Source organism: Onthophagus taurus, chromosome 2, assembly GCF_036711975.1.
Source record: "Onthophagus taurus isolate NC chromosome 2, IU_Otau_3.0, whole genome shotgun sequence".
Classification (NCBI taxonomy): Eukaryota; Metazoa; Arthropoda; class Insecta; order Coleoptera; family Scarabaeidae; genus Onthophagus; species Onthophagus taurus.
Window position 1 is genome coordinate 10198355 of NC_091967.1, and position 27116 is coordinate 10225470.

Here is a 27116-nt window from a genome sequence, read left to right on the forward strand (position 1 = left end):
TATTTGTTATTATCTCATGGTCTGATCTGATATAAATAACTACTTCTATAGAAGCGAAATATGTAGAGGGAGTCTCGATTCTTTTCTGCATATTATTGGATACATATTACTTGGATATACTTTTTTCTGCACACACTCCTTCTTCTACTACAACTCTATTTTCAGTGTGCTTATTCTTGTTGCCAGTTTCTCTTCAGTCTTTCCGTCTCTCTCATCTCTACACTGTCTCTGTCTTCCCATTTTAGTCTCTACATAGTCTCTTTCTTCCAATACAGGTTTCCTTCTTATCTTTCTGCCCTTTATACAGACTCTTTGTTCCACTAAGAAATCTCTCTCACTTCTATTCAATTTTATTCATTTACATTTACTGTATTTTCAGACTTAAATTTCTTGTCTTTCATTCTCTGTTCATCCTCTTTCTTCTATTATTGGTAACTTTGCAGTGTAAATTATTTCAATCCAGAAATGTTCTTCTATGACCAGTCTCCTTATTGTCTTTCCAGTCTATCACAAGTTTCTTTTTTCTATTACAATCTTTTTCCAGTTGTCTTACTTCCGGAATGATGAGCGGAAGTAAGACAACCAAAATAGACTTCATTTTGGCTTTTCAAAACATACATTTTGAGCCTATATTGAATTTATACGGCACACTATATAATATTAAATCAAATAGATCCAGAAAATTGGAGGTTAACTCTAATTATTGATTTTGATTTATGACCATATAATAACATATATTTTTCTAAAAACCAATTACGTGTATTTCTAAAAAGTAATTGGTAAATAGGTGTTACACATTGTCGATATTGTATTCAGTATTATACGGCCAAGCACGCGATTATTATGATTCTATACATTACGCGTGTGCCATTTATCAAATCCTTAACGACAGATGCACCCTATATAAATCAACCGCATTTGCTCGGTACACTATTAATCATATCGCCATTTGCATGCCCTGGATGGACTAGCCGGTTCGTTTGCGTTTTTCCAACGCACTCATTAATCCTGTTAATGACGTCGCGAACATAATGAAGAAGTTATATTAAAATATGTATTATACCACCGAGGAAAAGTGACGAATTAATGAGGTCGTTTCGAAATGAGAACAATAAAATTTAAGATGAATTGAGTTCGTGGAGGAGGAAAAAGATCGTACACTTTTTCGTGATGTAACGTCCACGCGAGGGGATAAAAATTAACATCTTGTCCCTTGGGTCCACTGGGTCCTTTTTCAACTATATACAAGGAAAAGTCCGAACGTAGTGGAGATTTGCATTTTAGATGGAAGGCTAAACTTCCTTCAAAGAGGGCAACCGGTGTATTTGAAATGCAAACATCCCCATTTGATAAGAATTCTAGCTGATTATATTCGGGGTATTGCCCCTGTCTAAAATAATATGCTGTTTAAAACAGAATACACAAAAAGAAATATACTTTGTCCCACATAAAATGTAACATGTCAATATAATTGGATGAGGAAGACATTGTCTTTTACAACTCAATAAAAGTATACAACAATCTAGCGCTGAATAACAAATAAAATTAGATTAACACTAGCACTAGAACTAATAGTATACCTAGAACTTGAAACATTCTGTTTAGCCGTACCTCTATTAAGATGGCTGGAAGGTGGTAGGTAGCGCTAGTTAGCGTAAGATATCACTATGTTGCATATTTTTATTGAACTAAAACTAGAACTAACACTATCACTAGAACCAACACAAGACCTAGAACTAGAATCATTCGGGTTTAGCCGTCTTGAGAGACGTGCGGCTAAACCCGAATGTTTCTAGTTCTTGGTCTAGTGTTACTTCTAGTTTTAAACTAACAGTGTCACTAAAACTAACACAAGACCTAGAACTAGAATCATTCGGGTTTAGCCGTCTTGAGAGACGTGCGGCTAAACCCGAATGATTCTAGTTCTTGGTCTAGTGTTAGTTCTAGTTTTAATTGTTATTCAGCGTTAGATTGTGGTATATTTTTATTGAACAAAAACTTCTTGTGTCTCTTAAGACTGAAATTCAGAGTTATGATAAGGACGGCACCTTTTCCAAGCAAACTTTTTCTTTGCAAAACTACTCAATGCCTGTACTATTATGCTATGCTGCATTTTATGTGGGACAGTGCTAGTGCATAAAGTTTGGTAACTGGTTAGTGCATTGATATATTGCGAGTTATATGAAATTCCCGGTATAGTTAGAACACATTTTTCTAATCATAAAATAAAATGAAAATTATAAACGTTTATAACATCCAAAACCTAATAATAATAAACGCGAAAAGGTAGCGAGCGTAAAGGGAGAATTATTTCCTGAATTCTCTTGAAATATTACCCCGAAATTTACGTACTAAAGTACACGGGAATATTACGGTGCGAACATAACCGATAAATCCACGACCCGCGAACTAGGGGTGGGTGCGATCGTAGACGACTCGCCTCTAGACGCCCCTTTCGGGCATAAACCACGCGAAATTGACCGTAAAAGTGCGATGAAACGAAAGAGGGGAATTATTAGATCCGGTTATCGGCGGTACGAGGATAACGGCACTTTGATTGCCGCAATTTAATCAGTTAAACGAACGAATTCACCTAAAGCAAAGATGGTTTCAATTTTATTCGAACGTTCCAATTTATTATTAAATCTTATTGCTTTATTTCTAACATATGACTATATTATTTGTATTAAACATCTCAAAATGGTCTGTACTATTTTATAATTACTTTATATAAATAATTATTTTAAATACTAATATTTTTAAACAACCTAAGCTTAATCTATCGTAATATAGATGGCGCCTATTAAGGTAGAATTCGTTAAAAGAATTTAAGATATTATTAATTAATATTTATTATTAATATTATTATATTATTAAACAATAATAATACGCTGTTTTGGTTACCTTTTTTATTATTTATTTTAAATTTTATTGTTTACTGTTGTCAATTTCTATTATACACATGTAAAATGGGTTGCATAAATGCGGGTTAAATTAAAATTTTTATTATTTACAATTAGTTAACAAAAAGTAACTTTAACTTTAAAATCTTGTTTGTAACATTAACAAGCTTCACTACCATAATAACATCTTATCAAATATTTCTTTATATAGTTATTTAAGTTTTATCCCCTTCTTATGCTCACATTATATACAGAGTGAAACAAAAGTCTCCAAAAGATAAATTTTCTTGTAAATAAGCAACTAAAAATAGAAATAGAACAGAAAAAGGAATTGGTTAAGATTTTATAGCAAGCCAATCTTCATCATCAAATCATTGGGTTTTTTTAAATCAAAAATAAGAATAGCAGTCAAATTGACAGGTGTCAAAATCATTGTGTAATAAAGAGCAAAATTTGAGTGAATTATAATCATTTGCAATCCATTTTAGTTCAAAATTAAAGAGTTCAAGATGAATCTATCAGATGTATCTGAATGTTCCAGCGAATCAGACTCATTTTTTCAAACTGTCTTGAAGACTAATAAAAACCGAGTTATCGATCGATCATTACTGACTCGAAAACAACATTTAAAACTTTTATGCCTTCCTAATCCGTAAGAAAATACATTTACTACTTGTATTATTGGCATTTTTTTAATCAATTTGGTTTTAGAAAACCTAAACAACCTAGTTTACCTGCAAGAAAAATTAAGCGATGCAAAATTCCACACATATGCCCAGAACGAATTGATCAACTATCTATTCCAAAATCGGTTTATATTTTGGATGTATTAGAAAAATATAATCAAAGATTAGATCCCGATCGGATTGTTAGATTAGTAAAATTACTACAATCTGAAAAACAGAATGAAGAGAAAAAATGTAAACCAAAGAAAAGTAAAAAAAAACGTAAAGGTAAAAAGCAATCAGTTAAGGAGTGTATTCGAATATGGTTAAAAATGAGGATTGAGTTAACCACCAAACTGATTATGAAACATTTAAAAGAACAAGAAAACAAACTAACACCTAATTATCGACAATTATTGATCGCATTAGGACTGATGAGATGTTTAAAAGTTCAGAAGAAGCCCACAATGAGATACACTAAGAAATATTTAATGGATATCTGTGAAAAGTTAGCCATTGAAGTTGATAATGAATGTAAACCGTATGGTTTAGAATTAGAACCGGTCGAAGTTAAACCAGAAGAAGAAGAAGAAGAAGTTGAAAAGAAACACGTTATTTGGATCATGTCTGAACCACCATCAGGTAGATGCAGAAATCGATTAGCATTAAAAAAATAATTTAAAATTCTCATTTTTTAGAGTATGAGAGTGAAGAAGAAGAAGAAAAAGTAGAAGAGGAAGAGGAAGAAATTGGGGAAGAAGAAGCCGAAGAAATCACCATTGCTCTGGAAGATTTAATGTTAGCCGTAGAAGAAGAAGAGGAAGAGGAAAGGATACCAACAATTCTTGAAGAAGGCGAAGAAGGTAAATAATTCATTTTTCGTTAATTCGTCATTTCTAAAATGTTTTTAAAACTTTTTTTATAGAAGAAGGCGAGGAAGGTTTGGGAGAAGAAGCAGCTGCTGAACATGTGGGTGAAGAAGAAGGTGCTGAGGGCGCTGAAGGTGCTGAAGGTGCTGAAGGTGCTGAAGGCGCTGAAGGTGCTGAAGGTGTAGAAGGTGAAGAAGGTGTAGAAGGTGAAGAAGGTGGAGAAGGCGAAGAAGGTGGAGAAGGCGGAGAAGGCGGAGAAGCTGGTCTTGAAGGTGAAGAAGGAATAATTGGAGAGTTAGAGGGTGAAGAAAGTATTGGTGAAGGCGATCAAGCTGCCGGAGAAGGTATTGGTGAAGAAGACTTACTACCAAGCGAATATGAAATGGGTGAAGAATATCCTGGAATTGAAGGATTAATGTTGGAAGAACTATTAGAACAAGAATTAATACCAGAAGAACTAGTAGAACCAACACCAAAAGGCATGGCGATGGAAATGGTTGATACACATCCAGAAAATACAGTTTCTTATGTATCTTGGAAAATTTATGATTCATGGCTTGAAGAATTCGCTAATAATATCGCTACATACGGAAAATGTTTAAGAAACTTTAGAGATGTTCTTGGAGCCAAAAATATGCTTTATTCTGATCGTGAAAAGATTGAAACAATTATTACAAATTGGTCAACATATTTATCAGATTGTTTCCGTTTCGAAACGCAAATTTCTGAAGCATTCAAAGGCAAACCTGTTACAAAATGTCCAAAATGCGCTGATTATACTCTATACGATATCCCAATCGACCACGAATTACCTCCAGAACTTGAAGAAGCCGCCCAATCGACAGCTAGATGGACGAAACTTCTTAGTGAAGCTGAAAGATTATGTAGAAGCTTTGCTGCAGCTGATGATATTTCTGTTATGAGTCATGAAACTATCGAAATTGTCGACACAGGCAGCGAGTCGATTAAGAGCAGCGACATTTCATCTGTGTATTCGTTTGAATTTTTACAAGCCGACGATTATGTTATTCCAGCGGAAATCATTATCGATCCTAATGCACCTAAAGGTAAAGGTAAAGGTGCAAAAGGAGGAAAAGGTGGAAAAGATAAAGGCGCAAAAGGTGGTAAAGGAAAGAAAGGGAAAAAGTAATAAAAATTAAATAAGAAACAAGTTTTTCGTTTAAATTTTGTGAATTTTAAGTTTTGAGATATATTTTTTTTAAATTTAAAATAAATTATTACTAATTTTTATTTTATATTTGTTTTATTATAGTACAGTAAAACCTCGATATAACGGACTAATACGGGAAAGGGAGTATCCAAAATTCTGTTGGTCAGTGCAAAACTAGAACTAACACTAGACCGAGAACTAGAAACATTCGGATTTAGCCGCACGTCTTTCAAGACTCCTAAACTCGAATGATTCTAGTTCTAGGTCTGGTGTTAGTTCTAGTTCTGCACTAGCACTATCACTAGAACTAACACAAGACCTAGAACTAGCATCATTCGGATTTAGCCGTCTTGACAGACGTGCGGCTAAATCCGAATGTTTCTAGTTCTAGGTCTTGTGCTAGTTCTAGTGTTAGTTCTAGTTTTAGTTCAACAAAAATATGCAACATAGTGATATTTTATGTTAACTAGCGCTACCTACCACCTACCAGCCAACTATTACAACTAACACTAGAATTAGAAAGAATGGGATTTAGCCGTTTTAAGAGACTCACGGCTAAACCCAGATGTTTCTAGTTTTAGGTCTTGTGTAAGTTCTAGTGATAGTGCTAGTGCAAAACTAGAACTAACACTAGATCGAGAACTAGAAACATTCAAATTTAGGTTAGAATGGTTCGAGTTCTATGTCTTGTGTTAGTTCTAGTGATAATGCGTGTAAAACTAGAACTAACACTAGACCTACAATTAGATAGAGTTTTATATTTAAATATTTTGTTCGTTATATCAGAATTTCGTTATAATGAGGTCCTATGTTATACGGAGGTTTTACTGTATTAAGTTGATTGATTGTTGTTTGAGATTTAAGGAATTCGATAAAAAGAAAAGCAATGAATTTAGTTGACGGTGAATTTATTTCTACAAACAAAGTCAATTTATATCCACATAAATTAATATGTACAACCTTTCGATCACACTGCTTAATTAAATAATAAATGTACGTATTTTGTATATATATAAATATATATTTGATGTAAGCTCTGGGCCCATATATGCTTCACACGGCAAGATACTTCATCTTCTACACAGTGTTTCCCAGCCACAACAATTACGAGAGACAACAATGGATCATTTTTTATATATATAATGTAAATATATATATTTTTAATAATCTTTAGTTAAGTAAATTTATTTGTAATCATCATCAACAAGCGATAAAAAAATAAACTAATATAAAAATACATCATCTCTTCCTTTTTTCTCATATCTCTTTTAATTCTTTGTTTCTCTAAAAATCGTCGTTTTCTTATATCATTGTTAAAACGTCGTCACATAAGTATTTTGTTTAAGAATATTCGGGTGAGGTGAATTTCGTTTTTAGTTTTCTCTTTTAATACATTAGATATTATGTACAACGAGGGAATAGGGTTGAAAAACACTGTCTCTCTCCTACATATAGATAAATATAATCTTGGGGTCTCGAAAACCAGCGAGACTTCGTCGTATTTTTTTATCATTATTTTTCAGTTTATCAATCAATATATATGTATTTAGAGGTAGCCTGCACAACACAATTAACAATCGTTATAGATTTATACCATTTAATATGATTTATAACAACACAAAGTTTAGACCACAGTACCTTGCTCATTGTTTGTAAAAAACTCTTCAACATTCGTATATATATAATATATATTTATGTGTGTGTTTTTTATTATTATTATTATTAACTAAATATAAACATATAATAGTAAAATAAAATTAAACACTTAGATACTTAACAAATAATTAATAATAAGGTAAAGACAATAATCATCAATAATATTAATTAATAAAAGTGTATACATACTATATATTTTAATTACAGCAATATTACAAGGTTTCAATTTTTTTTTAGTTAGTTAGTCCATCACCATAGTTAAGCTAAAAAGGAGCCCGCGGTTAAAAAAAATCACCGTACTAAGGTCAATGGTTGATGCTTTATAAAAACAAACTTTTTTTTAACTTTGATTGGTGCAATTCTTTTTACAATTACAATCTCCATTTTTAGGTTTATAACAAAATTTCTCATTCATACTCAAATAAAAAAAATAATTCAACTAGACACGCATTCAATCGACGACACTCTGAAGATTAAAGGAAGAAACATTACACGCTAGAGTTTTAGGATGCCCTTTGAATCCCACCGTCCAGAGCGCATCTGGAATGTCGGAAAGTTTCGATAAAATTGAACAAAACATTAAAAATAAAACAACAAAAAAAAGATGAATTGATATTCTTAACATGGTAAAGAACGTATAAAGCAAGACGAGAGGAGCACGGTTCTGTGGCCCAGCGCGTACGCCAGAACATCATTAAGCTTAATTTTCTGTTATAACATACACACTTATCGTCGCTTTATTTTAATATTTTTTATATCATCTACGATTGCGGACGGAAAGCCTATTTGTGCCTTGTATAAAAAACATTCTCTTTAAATTACTAGTACATTTTCTTTTTTGTAATCTTAGTTCTATTCGTTTTTCTTATCATGTGCCAAAAGTGGAAATAAAAAGAAAAAATAATGACTAGATTAAAAATTCTATTAAAAAAAAGAAATGATTTGCTCAATAATATTCAATAAAATCGATAAAAAATCTTTTTGGTTATGTTGATATGTTAGTTTTGGTATTTCTTTTTTTGTTTCATTTTTAAATTGGTGCTGAAGAAGATAAAGTTGGTAACTCAACATAAATTGAAAGATTTTAACACATTTGTCACATAAGAAGAAATTATTTTTATTCAAAATTGTAAAGAAAAATATTAAACCAACAAAATAAAAAGAATACAGGATATTTTTTTAATTACAGATTCAAACATTATCATTTTTTAGAAACATCTTGCTTAAAACAGATTATTATTTAATTGTATTACGTTTCTTATGTATTTGGTGATTATTTGCTAACATTTTGTTTTATTAATTTTTATTTTTATGTGATGTTAGGTCTTTTTATGTTATCTTACAAAGAATAAACATTAAATCATACGGATCGTAACATAAAATATTATAACCTCCTCTAACTCTTAATATTATATATATAACATCCTTTTAATAACTTTTTCAAAAACATTTCTTCTGGTAAATCTTCAACATTTTCTAAATAACCTGATTTTATTAAAATAACTTTTTCATTTTGATAAACAAATAATAATAATAATAATAAAAATATTTTTATTGCAATTTCTGATTCTTCTCCATTATCCCATGATGAATTATAACACCAATAGTAACATGTTCATCGTTTATTAATATCATAATCCGGATTTTGTTCTATCCAAATTAACAGACAAAATGTTTTCACATTTGTTTTATAACTATTTCTTCGATCTTAACTTTGGTTCCCTCCCATCATAGATTAATGGGATTCAATTAGAATCTTGATTGGAATTGCTATAAGATTAACGAACCTCAATCCAAATCGACTCTATTAACTTTTCATTCGCAGATTTTCTTTTAAAATTGAATCAAATCCGACGGATTAACGCCGATAACATTTCTTAATCACTGATTAGATAAATGTTTTTCTGATGCTATTTCTTTCAAAGGGCTTCCTCACCATGTGGATTACTTCTGAATTTTGGTAGACAAATTTTGGCAATTCTTTTATAATTTAGTCAACAGAACTAGCTTTAAAATCTAGTTCTAAATAGAATCACAGACGTTATTCAAATGGGTTGGGTTGATTAATTTTTAACAGTAAAATAATATTTTGGAATTGTATTGTTGTGTGGAAATCTGATAGCTTAAAATAGTTATGTTGTACATTAACTGATTTTGAAAAAAGTTCGAGTTACTTGAGTCGTTTTTTGTATGACTCGCGAAATAAATGATCAAAATCTCAAACTTGGAAATTCTATACACCAAAATATGGTTATTTAGCCCAACAAGCTTTAACAATGTTATTGGTTAAGGAGTTGACTTTTTTCTTTAAATCTGAAGTGCTTTTAAAGTTCTAACATAAAATTCTATAATTTTTATCAATTAAATAATAATCGATAACAATCTATTAATTTGAAAGATAATTTTATGAAAAAAAATCTTGTTTATTTTATCTAAGACAATAGATTTCGGGTTATTTGTGTTAAAGTATCATCAATAGCCATAAAAATTAAATTATATGTGGTGACTTTGCCAAACAACAAGTTTGAATTAAAATCAAAAATTGTGAAACGAAATTGTCTACTTTTCATAGTGCATATAACATCAACTAAAATTAACCGTTTAATCTTCGAATTTCCCTCTGTTAGCTGTAATTGTGTTCTATTGTTATTGCTTAACGTTATTTTGTGCTTTCTGTTTAGTGTAAATATTGAAAATAGGGAATTAATCACTCTAAAATGGTTAAACTGCTTTTTAATGCAGTTTGGCAAGAGGAAAGTATTTTTGCAATTTTAATGAATAAAAGAGCCTAATAATATGTATTTTTCATTGTTGTAATTGAGAACGAATTTGAAATAGAATCTAGTAATGGTGTTATTAGCAAATAAGATATTTGCTTCTGTTATAATTTATAAGGAAAACATTTCACATTCACATCTACTCTTTGCTTGTTTGAAAGAAGATGTAGAGAGCAGTGATCTACTTCATAATTAAAATGAAAAAATTTTGAACCATTTGTAAATTTTATACAAAAAGCGAAAATACCACCAAATAAAACAAGATTTCCCAACCTGACGTCGTTAGTCGCTGTTAGACAAGTAATGATTATAATGATTTGAAAAATTTCTTATATTAAAAAAAATTATTTCGGCCGGGGTCTTCGAAGTCGGCCGAGATTATTTCTATCAACAGAAAAAATTAAAGGGGGGCATGCAAATAGTCTTTATAATCCGATGAGGCTCGACGAAAAAAAGTTTGGGAAACCCTGATATAAAAGATTCCTTGATAGCTATTCTAATAAATATTTTACGAACATTAAGGTGTTTTTATTGGTAAGAATGAAATAAGCATTGCAAAAAGCATTGAAAAAGCTCAGTGCTTATTCGTTCAAATATAGAAAATACTACGATAAATATATTAAATATAGATTTATATATAAAAGAGATAAAAATTGTGTCAAACCAAAATATGTAATATGAGGGGATGTTTTATCTAGTAGCTGCATTCAATTGCAGATTCTTCTCAACTTTTACGTTATTTACAAGCGAAACATACCAAAGATAAAAACAACGCTCTTTAAACGCTTGATGCTAAATAAATATAAATCGATTTTAAGACGACTTGTTATCTGATAAAGTTCTGGAAAGTACCAGAAATTAGTTAATTAATTTGATTTATTCCCAAGAAAGATGTTCTATTTATGCAGAGATAGGAACAAATACCTACAATGAACAACATTCCTATTTTAAATAATTTATAAACTGCAAGATATGTTTGATCATGTTGAAATGACAATCAGCAAAATTAAAACAAGAGGTGATAATAAATTTCGTGCTATTGATTGTTATTTTTAAGAAAAAATATTGCTTTTTGATTTTCATGGTCGTATCATGAAGGTTACCTCAAATGTAAGTACAGCAGTGGATCCTGCTGTATCAATAGACAAAATTTAGCTTTTAAAAACCCTCTTCAAATCTAATACTACATTTTAAATACGCTTGAAGACGAAATGATTTCAGATAACTAAATCTCAATCAAGGAAAAGGAGAAATATTTCATGCCCAGAAAGTAATTGCCAATGTAGTGTTATTTTTGCATTGTATCTTAAAATAAATGTACAGAAACCTAAAAGTACCAAATTTTACGTAGAAACTGTTAACACTTTGTAGATATTAACTTCTTGTATCTCCAGTAATATGACACCACATTTCTCTTTGATCTCTCATTCACCCAATCCGCCGAATTCTGCAATATCAGACAAAATTTCAACACGTTCAGTCAAATATGAATAACTTCTTTTCTTCTATAATCGTCAATTTTAACCCAAATTATACCAATTTGACTTTAGGTTTGTTTTTGTCATAACGATTAGAGGTATAAGAATCGATTTCCAGCACCGATTCAAATCCCTGCAATAGCAATTCTGATCTAATTACCAAAACAGGTAATTTGAGTTAATTTCGTAGTATATTTCTTGAACGAAATTTTTGATCGATTTATAAAAATTTAATACCATTTAAAATTAAGCAAAAATCGACAATAATTACGCATTAATTTAAAACTTAAAATACAATTTAAAATACTTGTTTATAAGAAAAAATAATTTATGAATGAATAACAACAGGTTTATTAAGATTGATTTCAAAAAAGCTGATAATGTTTACGTCTGTAATAATTTTAATGATCCTGTATAATTAAATAACAATTAAAAGTTTACACAATTATTTTTTCCGTCAGCTCACTAGGTGTCTGGTTTAAATTTGCGATAAAACTATAAAAAATGTATTCCGTTTTATCATTCCGTTTTAAATCTACAAATACATTATCAGTTTTTATTTATTTTTGTTGGTTTTTAAAAAAATAGTAATAAATCTGGTGGCACCAGCTTACCGCCCTCTCTCTGGCTCATTCTTTGTACTTCATGAAGGCATCAATGTCAACAATAATTAATAAGAGATTTCCAAAAAGAAGAAAAATACATCATTCTATTTACAATAATAATCATTAGTGGTAGTAGTATCATCATTTCGAACGGTTCGACGTGTTCCTTTTTCTTAACAAGCCTGTCGTATTGCACACAGATATGGTAACGATGATGATGGTGGTTGTGGTGTTGGTAAATCAACGTATTCGTGGGCCGTTATTTCCTTTTTGCATGAAGCATTTCCATCAGAAGCGTTTGTGTCGGCGCGCTGCCGTTACAATGTTTATGGTAAAGATGCTCTTCTCCTCTTGTAGCCAACGAACGGATTTCCGGAAGCAATTGTACCATTTTACTGAATTTATCCTGTTTAAATAAGAAAAAATATTTTAAAAAATATATTAAAATGGAGCACAAATAATGTTAAAACAAATTATGTAACCAACCTGAATTTGTGGGTAACCATTTAAAGTATATTCTAACAAAGCCCTTTGAACTTGTTCGTAACCTTCTTGGACGTGTTTCCTGTTCGTTATACCTCGAACATCTGTAATACCCAAAGAATCAAAACAAAAATACTATAAGTTAATTTGCCACAGAAAAATTGCATAAATATAAATTACGTATTATGTATTTTTCGCCTCCTATTTCAAAAACTGCAATCCAATTATTGCAGTTGTCGTCAATTTCACTCATCTTTCATAAAGTGACCGTCACTAACCATATTTATTTAACGATTTATTATTATCGTTTTTAATTAGCTTAGATACGTACCTGGATTTAACAGGAGCATAAACTTTATACAAATGTAGTCGCTAACATCGAACTTGAGCTCTTGCAGTTTACTTGTGATGTCGTTGAAATGTTCGGCCAGCGTTGGAACTCCTAACAAACCCAGACTTAGGAGATCAAACTTCTGACCGTTATGGAGTGTCATTTCGTCAGGTAGGTTGTTGTGCATACGTTGATGCATATGATCAAGCACCAACATATCCGACCACGAATGCTGCAGAAGTTTCATTTGGTCATCAACCTGAAATTTCATCGAAAAATACTAGTTAAATGAAAATTTTAAATATTTTTTCGGTTTGGTGTAATTTCGACGAAAAAGAACGGTAAAAGTGGGAGGTCTATAATGTTAATTAGCTTTCGTCTGACTTGATATCCACCATGGGAAGGGAAGTACACCTGTTGAACACGAAGAAATCCCCTACCTAAATAATTTACCTGACCTCTTCGGTCTACAAGTTACCTTTTCTCCGTAAATTAAAACTTAAAGTATATGAATGTTATTTTAATACAGGTATATTTTTAAGTAATTATAAACAAAGAATCAATTAATTAAATAAAAGAATTTCTTCCATATTTTAAGTTCATGTTTATAATGGTTATAAAAAGTTGTACGTTTGATTAATTTGTTGCAATTTAAAGTGAAAGTTTGTATAAAAAAAGTAATTTGAACAGCAAATGTCAAAGCACTTTTTGAGGTTGTAAGTGATCGTAAATGAGATAGTAGTGATTTTTTTGGTATCATAATTAATATTACACATACACTGTTCTTTGTGCTTTGTAACTTTGTAATTCTTTGTAATTATACACATCAGTATCAGCTCAATACAAGAAATTTTAAGGGGACTTTGCCGAATGGGACAACTTATCAATTCCGCATCATGTAGTTCAGCACTTGAACAACATTTTAAATGGTAATGACATGGGGAAAATTCATTTTCATAATGATAGTAACCTCAGATTAAGGCAGGATGAAACAAGATAGTCAATGCATAGTGCAAAACCAAAAAATGTAAGGTATGTTATTACAGATTTAAGAAACTAAAACTTTAGGACAACTTTCCCAATAATGCTAGAAATCATAATCTAGTGTCAATCAATACTAGTGTTCAAACCCAAACTTTCGTGTTATCAAGAAAAGTTTTAGCAACACGCAACTCAGTTGATGTGTGTTCTAGATATAACAAAATTTTACACAGAAAGAACACAGAAAGATTTTGTATTTGTTAGTTACCTTAAGCAAATAACAAAACGAATACTGCTTCTGACAACAAAACATAATGGGTTCCTTTCCGTTTTATAAGTTCAAACTCATATTATTGCAACGGCAATGCGCCCTACCCGAACGAGTGAAGTAAATATCGGCAATAAATCCGTGGGTATTATATCATACGATCGTGGAGGACAATGCACCGGCCCATATTGCGAAATTATGCGCTCATCGAACGTTTCTTGCATTAACTTGATTATATCGCGCGTGGTATGTCTTGTTGATTCCAGAGCTCACACTTCTTATTGTGAGTACAATGGCATCTCAATAATGTCTTTTTGATTTTCTTCACATCAGATCTTATGAGCAATCTTATTTAAATATGAATATGTCTCTCACTAAGTCCCAATAGCTCTTAATAGTTAACAATACATCTGAATCAGTTTCAATATATTGCTTTCAGTGTCCCTCATTTACTCAAAACGTGTACCAATCCCTCTCATTTTTATTGGAATCCAGTTGTGCCTAATACCTTTTTAAAGACTATCAGTGCTTAGTATTTTTCAACAGCTCCCAATAGCTTACCATGACTCCTACTTACTCAAAACAGCCCTAAGTTCTTCTGAATGCCATTTGCTTTTAAAGGATTTGAATACATCTCAATGACTTTCGGTTACTCCAACTGATTCTGAACGATGCCTGTAAAAACTGAGTAGCCATAAATTATAACGTTGAAGATCGTTGAAACCAAACTGAGTTGGTAGTTGACCTTCCACGTACTAAGAAACCATGAACAGCTAAAATAAAAGTTAACATGGGCCGTACAAGAAAAAATATAAGTGTGTGAAGCTGTAAAAGAAAGGCATTTAAAAGATACTATCTTTCATTCGTAATGTTAATCAATTCCTGAGATGAGTGTTTTACCACAAATCATAACTAATTCAAAAATGTTAATACTACTACAGGTATTTGCAAAAGAGCTGTTCGAAAAATCATCCAATCGCGAATTATAATATCAAGATGGGATAATGTTATAATCCAGTCAAGGCCAATTCGACAACAACCTAGATACTTTTCTTTAGCACGACGTGAAGAGGCCAGAAGGAAGAATGCGGTCCGTGGGTATCCCCAGCGATCTTGATAGGAAAGAATGCATCAACGCGATTCTGTCTTAATTACCGACAGTGTTGTCGCGATGCGCAGCTCCTAAAGAGTCACTATGGGTAGGTAGAGCTAGGACTCAAAGATCGAGAGTTTACGATTCGAAGCTGACTTAAGAGGATTAACGCAAAGGATCATTGTGGTATAATCTGCATGACTTAATCGTGATTGCTAAATTTGGAAAAATTATTTTAATAACCTCAAAATTTAATCCAAAGAACTGACACAGATGTGAAAGATAGATATCGAATTCACTAACTTAGCAAAATCTTTGACAAAGATTGACAGAAGATGGAAAAACTTCTTAGACTTCTATAACATGGTTTGTTAATAACTGAAATGGTCTTTAATCATATCTATCGAAAGAAGCAATTTGCAAAGTTGGTCACTAAGAAAGAACTGATGGATCCAAATTCTGCAGAATTATGATTTTGGAAATCGAACTTGATGTAAGAAATATATCCCGTACTAAATCACTTTAGGTAAGAATACAAATTAAATTATAACATGGATTTTTAGTTTAATTTTTATGCACAACCAGGAAAAATCATGTTGTTAAAGCTTTTAAACAAAACTTTATCTTAAATCGAAGCTATATTACTTTTGAAACGGCCTCTATTTCTAAATGATTTTATACGAAGCCCAAAGGCAGATTCTTGCATTTAAACTTTCAGAACGACTTATGAACCTCAAAGATCTTTAGGTATTAAGGTGAAAGTTGAACTTTGGAGTTTCAGAAATGTGGCAGTAATAATTTTAAACGGCGCACCTTAAATCTAAAAGACTTTAGTAAAAAAACTTCACAATAAAATTTAAAAAAATAAATAAATAACGAACATAATGACTGTAAAGACCACACATGTAATGAGAATGAGTCGAAGCAAAAAAAACGCACATAAATTGACTTAAAACGATTTGATCACGTGATATTTTACATTTGAATAACTTCTATTTCATACAACGGGTGCGGCTTTTTCAAAAAAAAATTAAATAAGAAATTGTTCGTCTCGGAATTTAATAGTTGAAAATATTTCTTCGGTGGATTGGTATTTTCGCTATAAGACATAAACGAGACGAGATATTATCCTGGTGGTTGAGTTGAGTTCACCACGAGTTTTGTCTTCTAGAGGTGAAATATTTCTTACGCAATCGGTATTAAAACGTGTATATAACTAACCAACATTGCGTTTTCTCACTGATTTAATAACATAACACTTAAAGAGAGAGAGAAAACTCGATTACAGTGAACCTGAAAACGACAACCATTAAAATGTTAATGATATGAACGACATAAATTATTCATACGTAAACGGTAAGAAATAATAACCGACACGTTCGTATTTAATATTTTTAAGATATTTAATTCAATTTTACATTGAAAATTAATACGGATTATCACTCCGTTTCGTGATATAGTTATTTTCTATAGCATACGAATCGAGAGAGGTTTGTTCTGAAAGTGGTGGTTGTGTATAGAAACGTAATAGGAAACTGGAATTGAATTGTGAACGAAGCGGTCGCGACATACAAAACGCTCTCCTCGTTTTCTGCGAACTCGTTTATATGTATAGCGCCAGCACAGTTTTGAAACCGAAAGTGTAACGGCCGAACGGATTTCCATTATGGGTAACTAAGCACTTTGCGTGGGTTTAACGTAAGTGCTTAAAGGTGAAACCGTCTTGTTGTATTCTATATTTCCATTCAAACTTGTTCAAAAGAATAATAATTAAAAAAAATCATAAATGGATTATCTTCCAATATTAACAAATAATTAATAAAAATCTAAAAGAATAAATAACCTTTATGGTTAGGTGCGTTCTCAAAAACTGCTGCTTATATTGATAACAAGGTGACTTGAAATCACAACAATGGTAAAGATTTCCAAGATATTCAAAAATATGATTTTTTACATTACCCTTGAAAAACGCTAAAATAATACTTATCTAGTCGTTTATTGTAGAAGTTTGTAGGAAAAAATCTGTCTTCATGTATACAAACTGTCAATAAACATTAATACAACACTACCAACCACAACCACAACTCCGTCGACCTAGATAGCAATCGAAGCCGAACCATCCACAACGACAGCAGCAACCGTTGCCATACTTGTACTTGTTTCTTTTTATTTGTCTGCACCTTAACCGAGACTAGCAGCAATAAAATTTCCATCAAAACCGAAACGAAACATCAATAAATCAATTAAAAACTTTACGAGTAAAACGCTAAACGAAAATATTATCTATCAATCATAATTTAATTTTAAATTTTTTTTTACATCCACCTCCCACAAATATTGAAACGAGTTTTTCAACTTACATAATAATTATGGCTAATTATACGCTCTTTAGTGTTTAACTGTTAATTTTTATTAGTTGTTTTGTTTTTTTTTGTTTTCGTTTGGTTAAAATTGTGATAATAAATAAATATTCTCGGGCCGCAAACGTTAAAGTGGGCCATTGTCATTGGGTCAAGTATAAGTGCTTGTAGTAGTTGTAGATGTTGTGAAATCGCCTGCAGCGAATTCTGACGCGAAAATGGAAAGTCAATGCGATTACTGCATTGAATATATAGAAACCGAAAGGAGTTTACGATTTATACAGAGTGTTTCAAGTGTTTTAAATAAATAGTATTAGAAAAGATCGTATAATTATAAAGTATGTTTGATTTTGGAAATAATTTCGTCCATGAAGTTTGCAAGTTTATACGAAATTTTTAGAAACAACATGAAGTTGATTTACCGCTTTTTTGAGTACACCAATAGATTTTCCTAGTTATGGAACTTTCGTAAATTCATACAAAAGAATTCAATTTTCAAAATTTGTTGCGAATATAAAATTTTAAAGTTTATACCAAGTATTTAGAAGCAGGAACAAGCTTATTGAAGTCATTTTTCATTAACCCAAGAAAATTCTTCGACCATAAAGTTTCTAAGTGAATGTTATGTATTTAGACGCATTATGAAGTCGGTTAGTATGATTTTTCATTAAACCAATCGATCTCCTAGTGACACAAATCATTTCGATTTTCAAAATTTGTTGCAAATATGAACGATGATACGAAGTATTTAGAAGCATAATTAAGCTTATTGATGTTATTTTTCATTAAACCAAGCAAATTCCTGTGTTCAAACATTTTTTGAAATACATAAATAGATTCCATTTCACAAATAATTTCGTCCATAAAGTTTCTAAGTGAATATGATGTATTTAAACGCATCATGATTGGTATGATTTTTGATTATACCAATAGATTTTCCTAGTTTAGAACATCATTGTATAAAAAATGAAAATCTGTTTGCAAATTATTGATATCAATTACATGGCTTGAGCACATTTCAAAGAACTTAGGTTGGTACAAATGGACCTTGACAACAACCACGACTATCTGATAAAATTTGCAAGATAGAAGAGTGATTAACAGCTTCTGAGTGTCACAACTGTAGTAGTAGTTGATTATGATATCAAATCAAGTGCGATATAAAATTATAATTTGTTTCAATTATTACTTATCTTAAACTATTTTAACGGTAACTAATTGATTTTATGTTTAAGATAAAAAATTATTTCATATTGTTAGTAACAAGTATTGTTATTTAATTTTTTTCGTCATTGCACAACGTACGTTGTAATTGTTTTGTCTTGTTGACTGTTGCGAGGAGAACGCGCGTGATTTTGCAAGTTCTTGTGGGTAGGTTGGTAAGTACAAACAAGATCGGCGTGAGCTCCCGAGAAGTAAAGTACAAACCAACCAACGTTCAAGCAGTTTATCACACACTGTTCTCGACATACTTCTGTCCCGACTCCGAACAATAACGTTCGCGCATTTTATCAGTCTGAAAATGGTGCGATCGTTTCGACAAAGCGAAAGGACACTCCCTAACTTTTGTTTTGTTGTTTTATCGTTCAACATAAAGATTATATCTTGTAAAAACATAACACATAACGTTTTTTTTTTGAATTACACTTGTACTTTATTCATTTATTTAGCATCTATACAGTAATTTTATTTAATATTGTAAAATAATCACAGTAATTATCTAAACGAAATTTAATTTAATAATTTGTTCTTCTTCTTGTTTAATATTCTTGTGGATAAAATGTTTCTTCATACTGGTTTTGGTATGGCCTATATGTTGTGTTATTGTTTGTTGAGTGATATCCCTATAAAAATATACCCTATATAAGTTAATTAAATTTGGACAACTAATTTGTTTGTTCTATAATCTACCTAAATTTTAGCTACAATTATTTATAACCAATGTTGCACTAATAATTGATAACAATAACATTAAAGTTATATCCTAACTACAATCCACTAAAACTTTTTTTATAACAATTATATAATGCATTATAAATGAATAAAGTACATTATTTAAGATTCAAAAAACCATCGTCATGAATCGTCTACCAAAAAAATGTTAATACTATGTTTTAAGATTTCGGTTAATCACCCAACTCTAAACTAAAATTTATAATTTACATTATCTATACCAACAAAATAGAAACCTACTATTAATTTTATTCTTACCTTGAGATCTTTAAAAAACACTGAATTTCTTGCCCAGTCAACTTGCGAAAACAGGTTCTGATCAAGCACTTTACACATAAGTTCGAAAAGGTCCACCTCGCACTGATTGTACGTCTGCTCTTGCAGTAACTGGTACAAACTGTTTTGCCACTCACGGTCGTCAATTGCTTGAACAAAGTCCCTTATCAACGGTGACATTTTCACGGTAGACCCGCCACCTCCACCGCCGCCGCCTCCGCCTCCCCCGCCAGCTCCTTGGACGACCGCTTCGAATTGGAACGATTTTGGACTTAACGAATGAGGTGACGTCGTCGTTGAATTCGCCGCCGAACCCCAAATTTTTGTATCCGCCGTCGTCATTACGAGTTGTTGCTGTTGTTGTTGTTGGTTGACGCCACCACCTCCACCTCCTCCTTGGATATTGACGATTTGCAGGACTGGTTGTTGGCTTTGACCCGGTTGACCTGCAAGGGCTGAGGGGTTTAGTTGACCTAAAGCGACTGCCACCGGGGATGGTGACGAATCCGGTGAGGATGTTAGTGACGAGACCTGGGGTATTTGGATTTCTTGTTTGATATTGTGCAAATTGAAAGGCGACGTGCCCGGTTGCGTTCCGTATATGCCACCATCGCCTATTTGACTCCGAAGTGTTTGGGCGGCGAGTTGTCGTTGTCGCATTATTTGGAGTTTTCTCGCTCGATCTCTTTTGTACATTGGTCCGAATTTATTTCTACCACCTCTCATTCGATCTGCTCGTACAGCTACAAAAAAAACATTAATTTTAATGCTGATATTAAAACATGTTTTGAAAGAATGTGTTGCGTTTCGGACATTAATATTTTTCCACATTATTATTAGATTAATTTGTGAGTTTAGATCTTTCATAATTTTACATTATTGTTCTACATTCCACAATATGTCGATTCTCTTTCCCCATCAGATTCTTTTTTAGAAGTAGTTACGAAAGAGTGCTTTCAGTAAACTTTACCTTTGTGACATAATCAACCAAATAAAGGCATGGCGCGACGTGTTTAACTGGCAAAAGTGAAATCGACATTGAATTTCACCTGTGTGATTTATTTTTCCCCTTAAAACAAGATCTCCGAAATTTAAATTTCTTTTTTTGTTATGCGAATTCATCTTACCAATAACAATCTAAGATTATATATTATTATTTTTGTCTAACCACCTCCAGGTTTACCTTCTACGTAAACCGTATTCGCCAATTCTTAAAACCCAAAAATACATTCAAGGCTTTATTTACGCTATCCGGCCAAATGTACATGTGCGCTGGGTTCAGGTTATAAATAATACAGACTTGAGGGGCATATATACACACACATACGGTTGTGGTGCATATTGTAAAATACGCCCTTGAGAAGACGTCGTAATGCTGTGATCTGGCCAAGTTCCAAAACAGACGCGACGCTCTGTCGTTGTCGCGGTTTCCGCTATTTTTAGCGTCGTTCAATGGCAGAGAATGAAACGAACCGATCGTTGTATCTCTATAGAGAACTCGTTCATTGGGACGGAGTCTTTGTACCGCGACGGGAGGGATACCACGTTATGCAACCGCATTCAAGGTCAGAGAAAGTCGATAGCCTATAAATCGCTAGACCAGAAAACTAACAACGCGATTCACACTACTTGCCCACACGCATTATGTCACTATAGTTTGTTTAAATTATAGAACGTAGACTTCTTCTTCTCTCCTTTTACGACTTCTTATAATAACGGTAGGCACAGGTGTTACCGGGTTATAATGTTTTTGGAATGGACGATACCATGGGAAAAAGAACAGCTGGTTCCTAGTTGAGCATTTTAAAACCTAACAAGTTATTCTTTGAGATATCGAAAAGGTTTAGATTAGAACTAAATTGGAGAACATGACAAGATTTAAGAGTTAAAATTTTTGTTGATTAATACAGACTCCAACCTACGTTCATTTTTTAAAATCTTCGTACAGTTTGCGTGTGGGATTCACCGTCATTACTTGCATCTGCATTATTAGTATTATTACAAATTGCCAGACAAAAAAGGATGCGGTAAAGTTATGATAATTGACGTTACATGAAATCTCTTAAAATGTTGCAAAGACTATGTTAATATCTATTTACAATTTTAAGAAGAGTATATTATAGAGAACGCAAAAAGAATGTTATCAAAATAATAATCCCAATGAGTTCAGAAAAAAATTCTGGGCTTCATTTGAGACAGTTAAACATAAAGTGCGTTTATGGTGCTTGTGTCTCTATTCAGTTTCTTTCTTCTATTAGCAATTTTTAAATGACCTGCCAAGTATAGAATCGCAATATACTCAATCATCTACTGAAAACTTTTTAGCGTCCTTACTCAGTTATCGGTCTGCTTCTCGTGTTTCCAATTTCAGTTCACTTCTATTTGTAACCTTCTTCTTATTCCTACAGTCGCTGTTCAATCATTATCCAGTTTCAAAGAAGTGAGAGATAACATTACACTGCGGAACAAAAAAGGTATTCCCGTCAACTAGACGCTCTGAACAGTTTTCCGATCTTCTTCTTCTTCTCTCTTTAATCTCTATCTTCTGTTAGCAGTCCCCTATTAGTCATCATCTTTTCTAACCAGCCCGTTTTCTCTTTTTAGCTTTAACTCGGCTTTCTTCTTCTATAACCAGTCTCCTTCTTGTCTTTCCAGTTTTTGCTCAGTTTCTATCTTTTGTTACTTAAGTGTCTTTTAGTTTTCTTCTTCTCTGTCTTTTTCCCTTTCCAGTCTCTGATAATCTCTATCTCCTATTTCTGGTCGCTTTAAAAATGATTCCTTCTTTTTTACTTATTGTTACTCTCTTACCTATTCACAATCTTTGTTTCTCTTGCCAAGACCCCTACTTGTCTTTACAGCCTCTGTTCAATCTCTTACTTCTGTTACCAGTCTCTTTCATGGTTCCAGTCTCTGGTTTCAATCTCTTTTGAGTTTCCTTCATCTTCGCCCAGTCTCCCATTTTTCGTTTCAGTCTTCAGTATAACCACGTTTCGAAGACTGTTCTCTATATCCACTCTCTTTTTTTCCTTTCCAGTCTCATTCTAGTTTTAGTTCATTATTTCAGTTTCTTTCTTCTCTTTCTCATCTCTTTCATCTATTCCATTTTGTTTATGTAGTTCCTTTCCAGCCTCCCTTCCTTAATCTATTAGTGTCTGCACATTCTCCATCTTGTGTTCACTCCCGTCTATCCAATCTCTTTCTTCTTATTGCAGTCTCTCTATTCAGTGTTTATTTATTACCAGCATTTATTTAGTCTTTCCTTCCTGGATCCATTTTTGCTTTTACAATCTCCTTTCAATAAGTTTTCTCTCTATGAAGTCTCGTCTTCTTCTTCTAATATTTGGTCAGAACCTCTCTTGTACTCTTCGTTGTTGACACATAAATGCGCTTTAGGATGAAAATAATATGTGGTAAAATGTATTACAGTAAAAAAAATTTTTATTAAATCAAAAAATAAATACATTCTCTTTATTACTGTATAAGAGTACTATTAATTCTACGAATGAGAAATGTCAACTTTACATAAAGTAAAGAGTATGTTGGTTTGACTGTAAGGTTTGTTCTTGTTTCAAAAGCCACCACGATATCGTGGGCGTAGGTCTTTCCAACACTGTTAATATCTCGATTCTTGTGTCAATTTTAGATTTATATCGATTATTGTTGCGTGTATTAAGATTGATCAATGTTTATCTGTAGTTCTTGTCGCATTGAACCAGGAATTGAACGTTACCAATAATAAAGCTATGACATTTCATTTATAAATGTCAATTGAAGTTGGAATAAATCTCAGGTAGAGCTAACATTTTAAGATTTAAAAGAAAAGTAAAAAATGTAATAATCATTTAAAGAATGTTGTAAGAAATCACGAAAATGACCACGTGGATTTATAGGTATTAATTGCGATTTATTTGACTACCACATAAGAAGAATGTCTTTGTTCTTGCCATATTTCATCCTGCATTAAAATTTTGGCAAACCAAACGGTCTCGCGGTAAATCAGGTATTTATAACGATACAACAATCAAGGCGGACATGAAAGTGTATAAAAACGAAGAAATCGACCGGGTTAAAGTGTTGTTCACTGAATGGGCTTAATACATTTACCGTGTACCAAGTGACACTCAACAGGTCTTTTTCTTTCCACTGATTTTTTTGGAATCCGCATATTGCCAAGACGACTGAAGAAAAATCCTTTCTTTCGTTGTGTCCTCACGAAATTGTCACACAAAGGAAACCTTCCTGGTAAACGGAAAATCTTGTTAGTTGGTAGTCTATTTTAAAGCTTGTATGCGCAAAGCTATTGATCTATTTTTATGGTTAACCTACATAAAAATAATTTAACTTCCTTTTTTTTTGTATCTATTACAGTCATCGATTTCATAAGACTTAAAAAAACTTATTATTCATGGATTTAGTTCATGTAACTATTAAAATCTAATTGAAATGTTTGTTTGTACACACCTTATACCTCCATGAATATCTCTCTCTTTCTTTAATACCACGGTGCAATGATTATTTAGGCTACAACACGTGGATTGGCTTTGAACTAAACAATTTGCACGCAATCGCAGCTTTTAAATGTATTTATCGATAGATAAGAAATGGATAAAAGGTTAAAAGGTGAATCTCGCAAAAAGGCATTAATTCTTAAAATCTTAAACGAAATGTTAAAAGTTTTTTTCGGCCATAAATGTTGCAACGTGACATTTCACATAGCTCAATTTTTATTTTAGACTTAATTAATTAAAGTGACGGAAAAAAACATGATTCGTTTCGCATCATCGATTTCCAGCTGGCGAAAAAGTGCCATCGTATGCAATCCAGGCTTATTAGAATATTGGGTCACCAGAATGGGACTTTGCATACACACACACAACAACAACTAAAAGATTACTGTATTTCTTTTTTCTTTTTCGCAGTAGTAATGTAGTAGAAGTCGTTTTCAGGACTGTTTCGCAAGTTCCTATTAAGCAAGAAACAAACGTAGTTTCGTTGCAGATGGTGCTTTTAAAATATTCTCACACTGACTATCTTTGTATACAACTTTTTGTCACCATTTTTTTTCTGTAAACATCTGTAAATTACATTCATTATTTTTTTTGATTTTTTGTATTCGATTTTAAGTATAGAGTGTGTGAGTATAAAATAAAGTCCATTGCACCTTTCTCCTCCTCTATCTCTTTCACTGACGTGGAGCTCGTCTCTTTTCACCGTATTACACACACACCTTTACCTTCCTATAAAGCCCCCGGTGTGTAGTAATCACGATTTCACCTTGGCAGTGACCCATTTTCCGGAAATAACCACCATTATGACGTTACTCATTACCGTGTTACATGAGCGTTACGTCGTCGACGACGACGTTGTTCGTCGTTAGAGAAAGTAGCTCTTTTCAAATGGAAACTATTCAACTTCTCTATTATTACAATTTTTTTTAATGTTTTCTAGGTCGATAAACCGAGTAAGTTCCTCGAATAAATTTTATTTTCTTTTAGTTTTAGCAAGTTATTTTAAAATTAGCATCTTTTCTCATGAGAAAATGTAAATTTTTTTTCGTCTCATTATTAAAACGTGTTAACTGTAAAGATGTAATTATACATTTACAAAGAACACCGTACCGTGATATACAATAGAGAGACTGCTTTTGGTGAGTCACCGTCGATCGTTTAATCATCATCATCATCGACGAATCGTGACTGAAGTAACAACATTGCGCGAATCGAAAACGTTAAAGAAACTGACATGTATCAAGGTGAATAAATAATTTTTTTATTGTGGACCTAGCTATCACTATGTTAATAAAATTATTAAGATTAAGAAATGTTGTTTGGAAGAATACGAATAAATGATCGGAAATATACAGACATAAATAATAACGTTATGCGAAATTAATGTATGCACATAAATTGTTTTAAGTTCACTTTATACCAATGGAAAAAAGCAAGACATTTGTGACTAACTGTGTCTTATAAAGCCAATCAAAAAAATTACTAATAACATAACGGGATTAAATTTTTCTTTTTGAAAGATTTTTAAATTTTAAAATCAAGTAAAATACAAAAAAAAGTGAAATTGTATAAAAATAGAATTACAAAAAAATACATTAACATAATTAATGTTACACACTATCGTCTATGATAACACGTCGATTTTAATTTTTTTTTGTAAGAAAATGTGACTTGTGCACGTAATACGAAATACACCGTTATTATTTAACCGCAAATGTCTAGTTTTCCATCTTAAATAACCCTTTCGAATTGATTTCAACAAATATCAACATTACCACATCATAACTTGCTAAAGATGAGTGTATCAAATAAATAGAGTTAAATATAGAGATAAATTTTAACCCACAACTTTCTAGTTCTAGGTCTAGTATTAGTTCTAGTTTTAGTTCATTGAAAAATATACAACAACCTAACGCTGAATAACAACTACAACTAGAACTAACACTAGCATTATAACTAACACTAGAGCTAGAACTAGAAACATTCGGGTTTAGAAGTACGTCTCTAAAGACGATTAAACCCAAATGTTTATGGTACTTGGTCTAGAGTTAGTTCATTATTAGTTTAATAAAAATACACAACAATCTAGTGCTGAACAATAATTAAAACTAGAACTAACACTAGACCTAGAACTAGAAACGTTCGGATTAACCCGAAACATTCTAGTTCTAGGTCTAGTGTTAGTTCTAGTTTTAGTTCAATGAAAAATATACAACAACCTAACGCTGAATAACAACTAAAACTAGAACTAGCACTAACATTACAACTAACACTAGACCTAGAACTAGAAACATTCGGGTTTAGCCGTCTTAAGAGACGTACGGCTAAATCCGAATGTTTCTAGTTCTAGGTCTAGTGTTAGTTCTATTTTGTACCGTTTCAAAACCACATTTAAGTAATAAGGAAATTTCACAACTTGAGATACGAAAACGAATTGAGATATCAAAATGAAATAAAAACCACCTTATTACAAATTTACTCCTGTTTCAACAAACCAAAAATGATGAAATTGAGATATCGTCGTGAAGTTAAATTGATAAAAATTTTACATGATGAAAGCCCACATGTGTCGAGTTCAGGAAGTTCATCTTTTCTATTCAATATAACCCGTTAGCGGCAGGTAATAGAAGACAAACGCCCTCCCGAACTTTCCCACAACCAGTTTGGTTAGTAACATTCCACATCGGTAGTGGGTTTCTTTGGTGATTCAGCACCTTCTTCTCTTCCTTCTCCGGCTTC

At 32.1% G+C, this 27116-nt stretch overlaps 2 protein-coding genes across 5 annotated transcripts in view; one reads left to right on the forward strand and one right to left on the reverse strand.

Annotated features, from left to right (window-relative positions):
- Window positions 1–3311: 3311 nt before the first annotated feature.
- On the forward strand, window positions 3312–5654 carry LOC111426858 (neurofilament medium polypeptide-like). The gene is made up of 4 exons (XM_023061675.2): window positions 3312–3555; window positions 3615–4210; window positions 4267–4431; window positions 4494–5654. The coding sequence occupies exons 1-4, from the start codon at window positions 3413–3415 to the stop codon at window positions 5585–5587; spliced, it is 1998 nt and encodes a 665-aa protein (XP_022917443.2). The 5' UTR covers window positions 3312–3412; the 3' UTR covers window positions 5588–5654.
- Window positions 5655–6499: 845 nt separating this feature from the next.
- LOC111426830 (ftz transcription factor 1) overlaps window positions 6500–27116 on the reverse strand; it is a 72842-nt gene continuing 52225 nt past the window's right edge. For 3 of the 4 annotated variants that reach the window (XM_071194144.1, XM_071194143.1, XM_023061620.2), the window contains 4 exons: window positions 19852–20612; window positions 12939–13197; window positions 12611–12711; window positions 6500–12530 (listed from right to left, as the gene is read on the reverse strand). In XM_071194144.1, coding sequence (XP_071050245.1) covers window positions 12384–12530; window positions 12611–12711; window positions 12939–13197; window positions 19852–20612 — 1268 coding nt within the window. In that variant the 3' untranslated portion in view covers window positions 6500–12383. The remainder of the gene's footprint in view (window positions 12531–12610; window positions 12712–12938; window positions 13198–19851; window positions 20613–27116) is intronic. The other variant, XR_011639683.1, reaches the window with a different exon arrangement.

Bases quoted from the DNA above. Each gene is read 5' to 3' on its own strand.
- LOC111426858 (XM_023061675.2), top strand. From the start codon at position 3,413: ATGAATCTATCAGATGTATCTGAATGTTCCAGCGAATCAGACTCATTT. The intron at 3,556-3,614 runs GTAAGAAAATAC...ATTTGGTTTTAG, and splicing joins CTTTTATGCCTTCCTAATCC to AAAACCTAAACAACCTAGTT. The intron at 4,432-4,493 runs GTAAATAATTCA...CTTTTTTTATAG, and splicing joins TCTTGAAGAAGGCGAAGAAG to AAGAAGGCGAGGAAGGTTTG.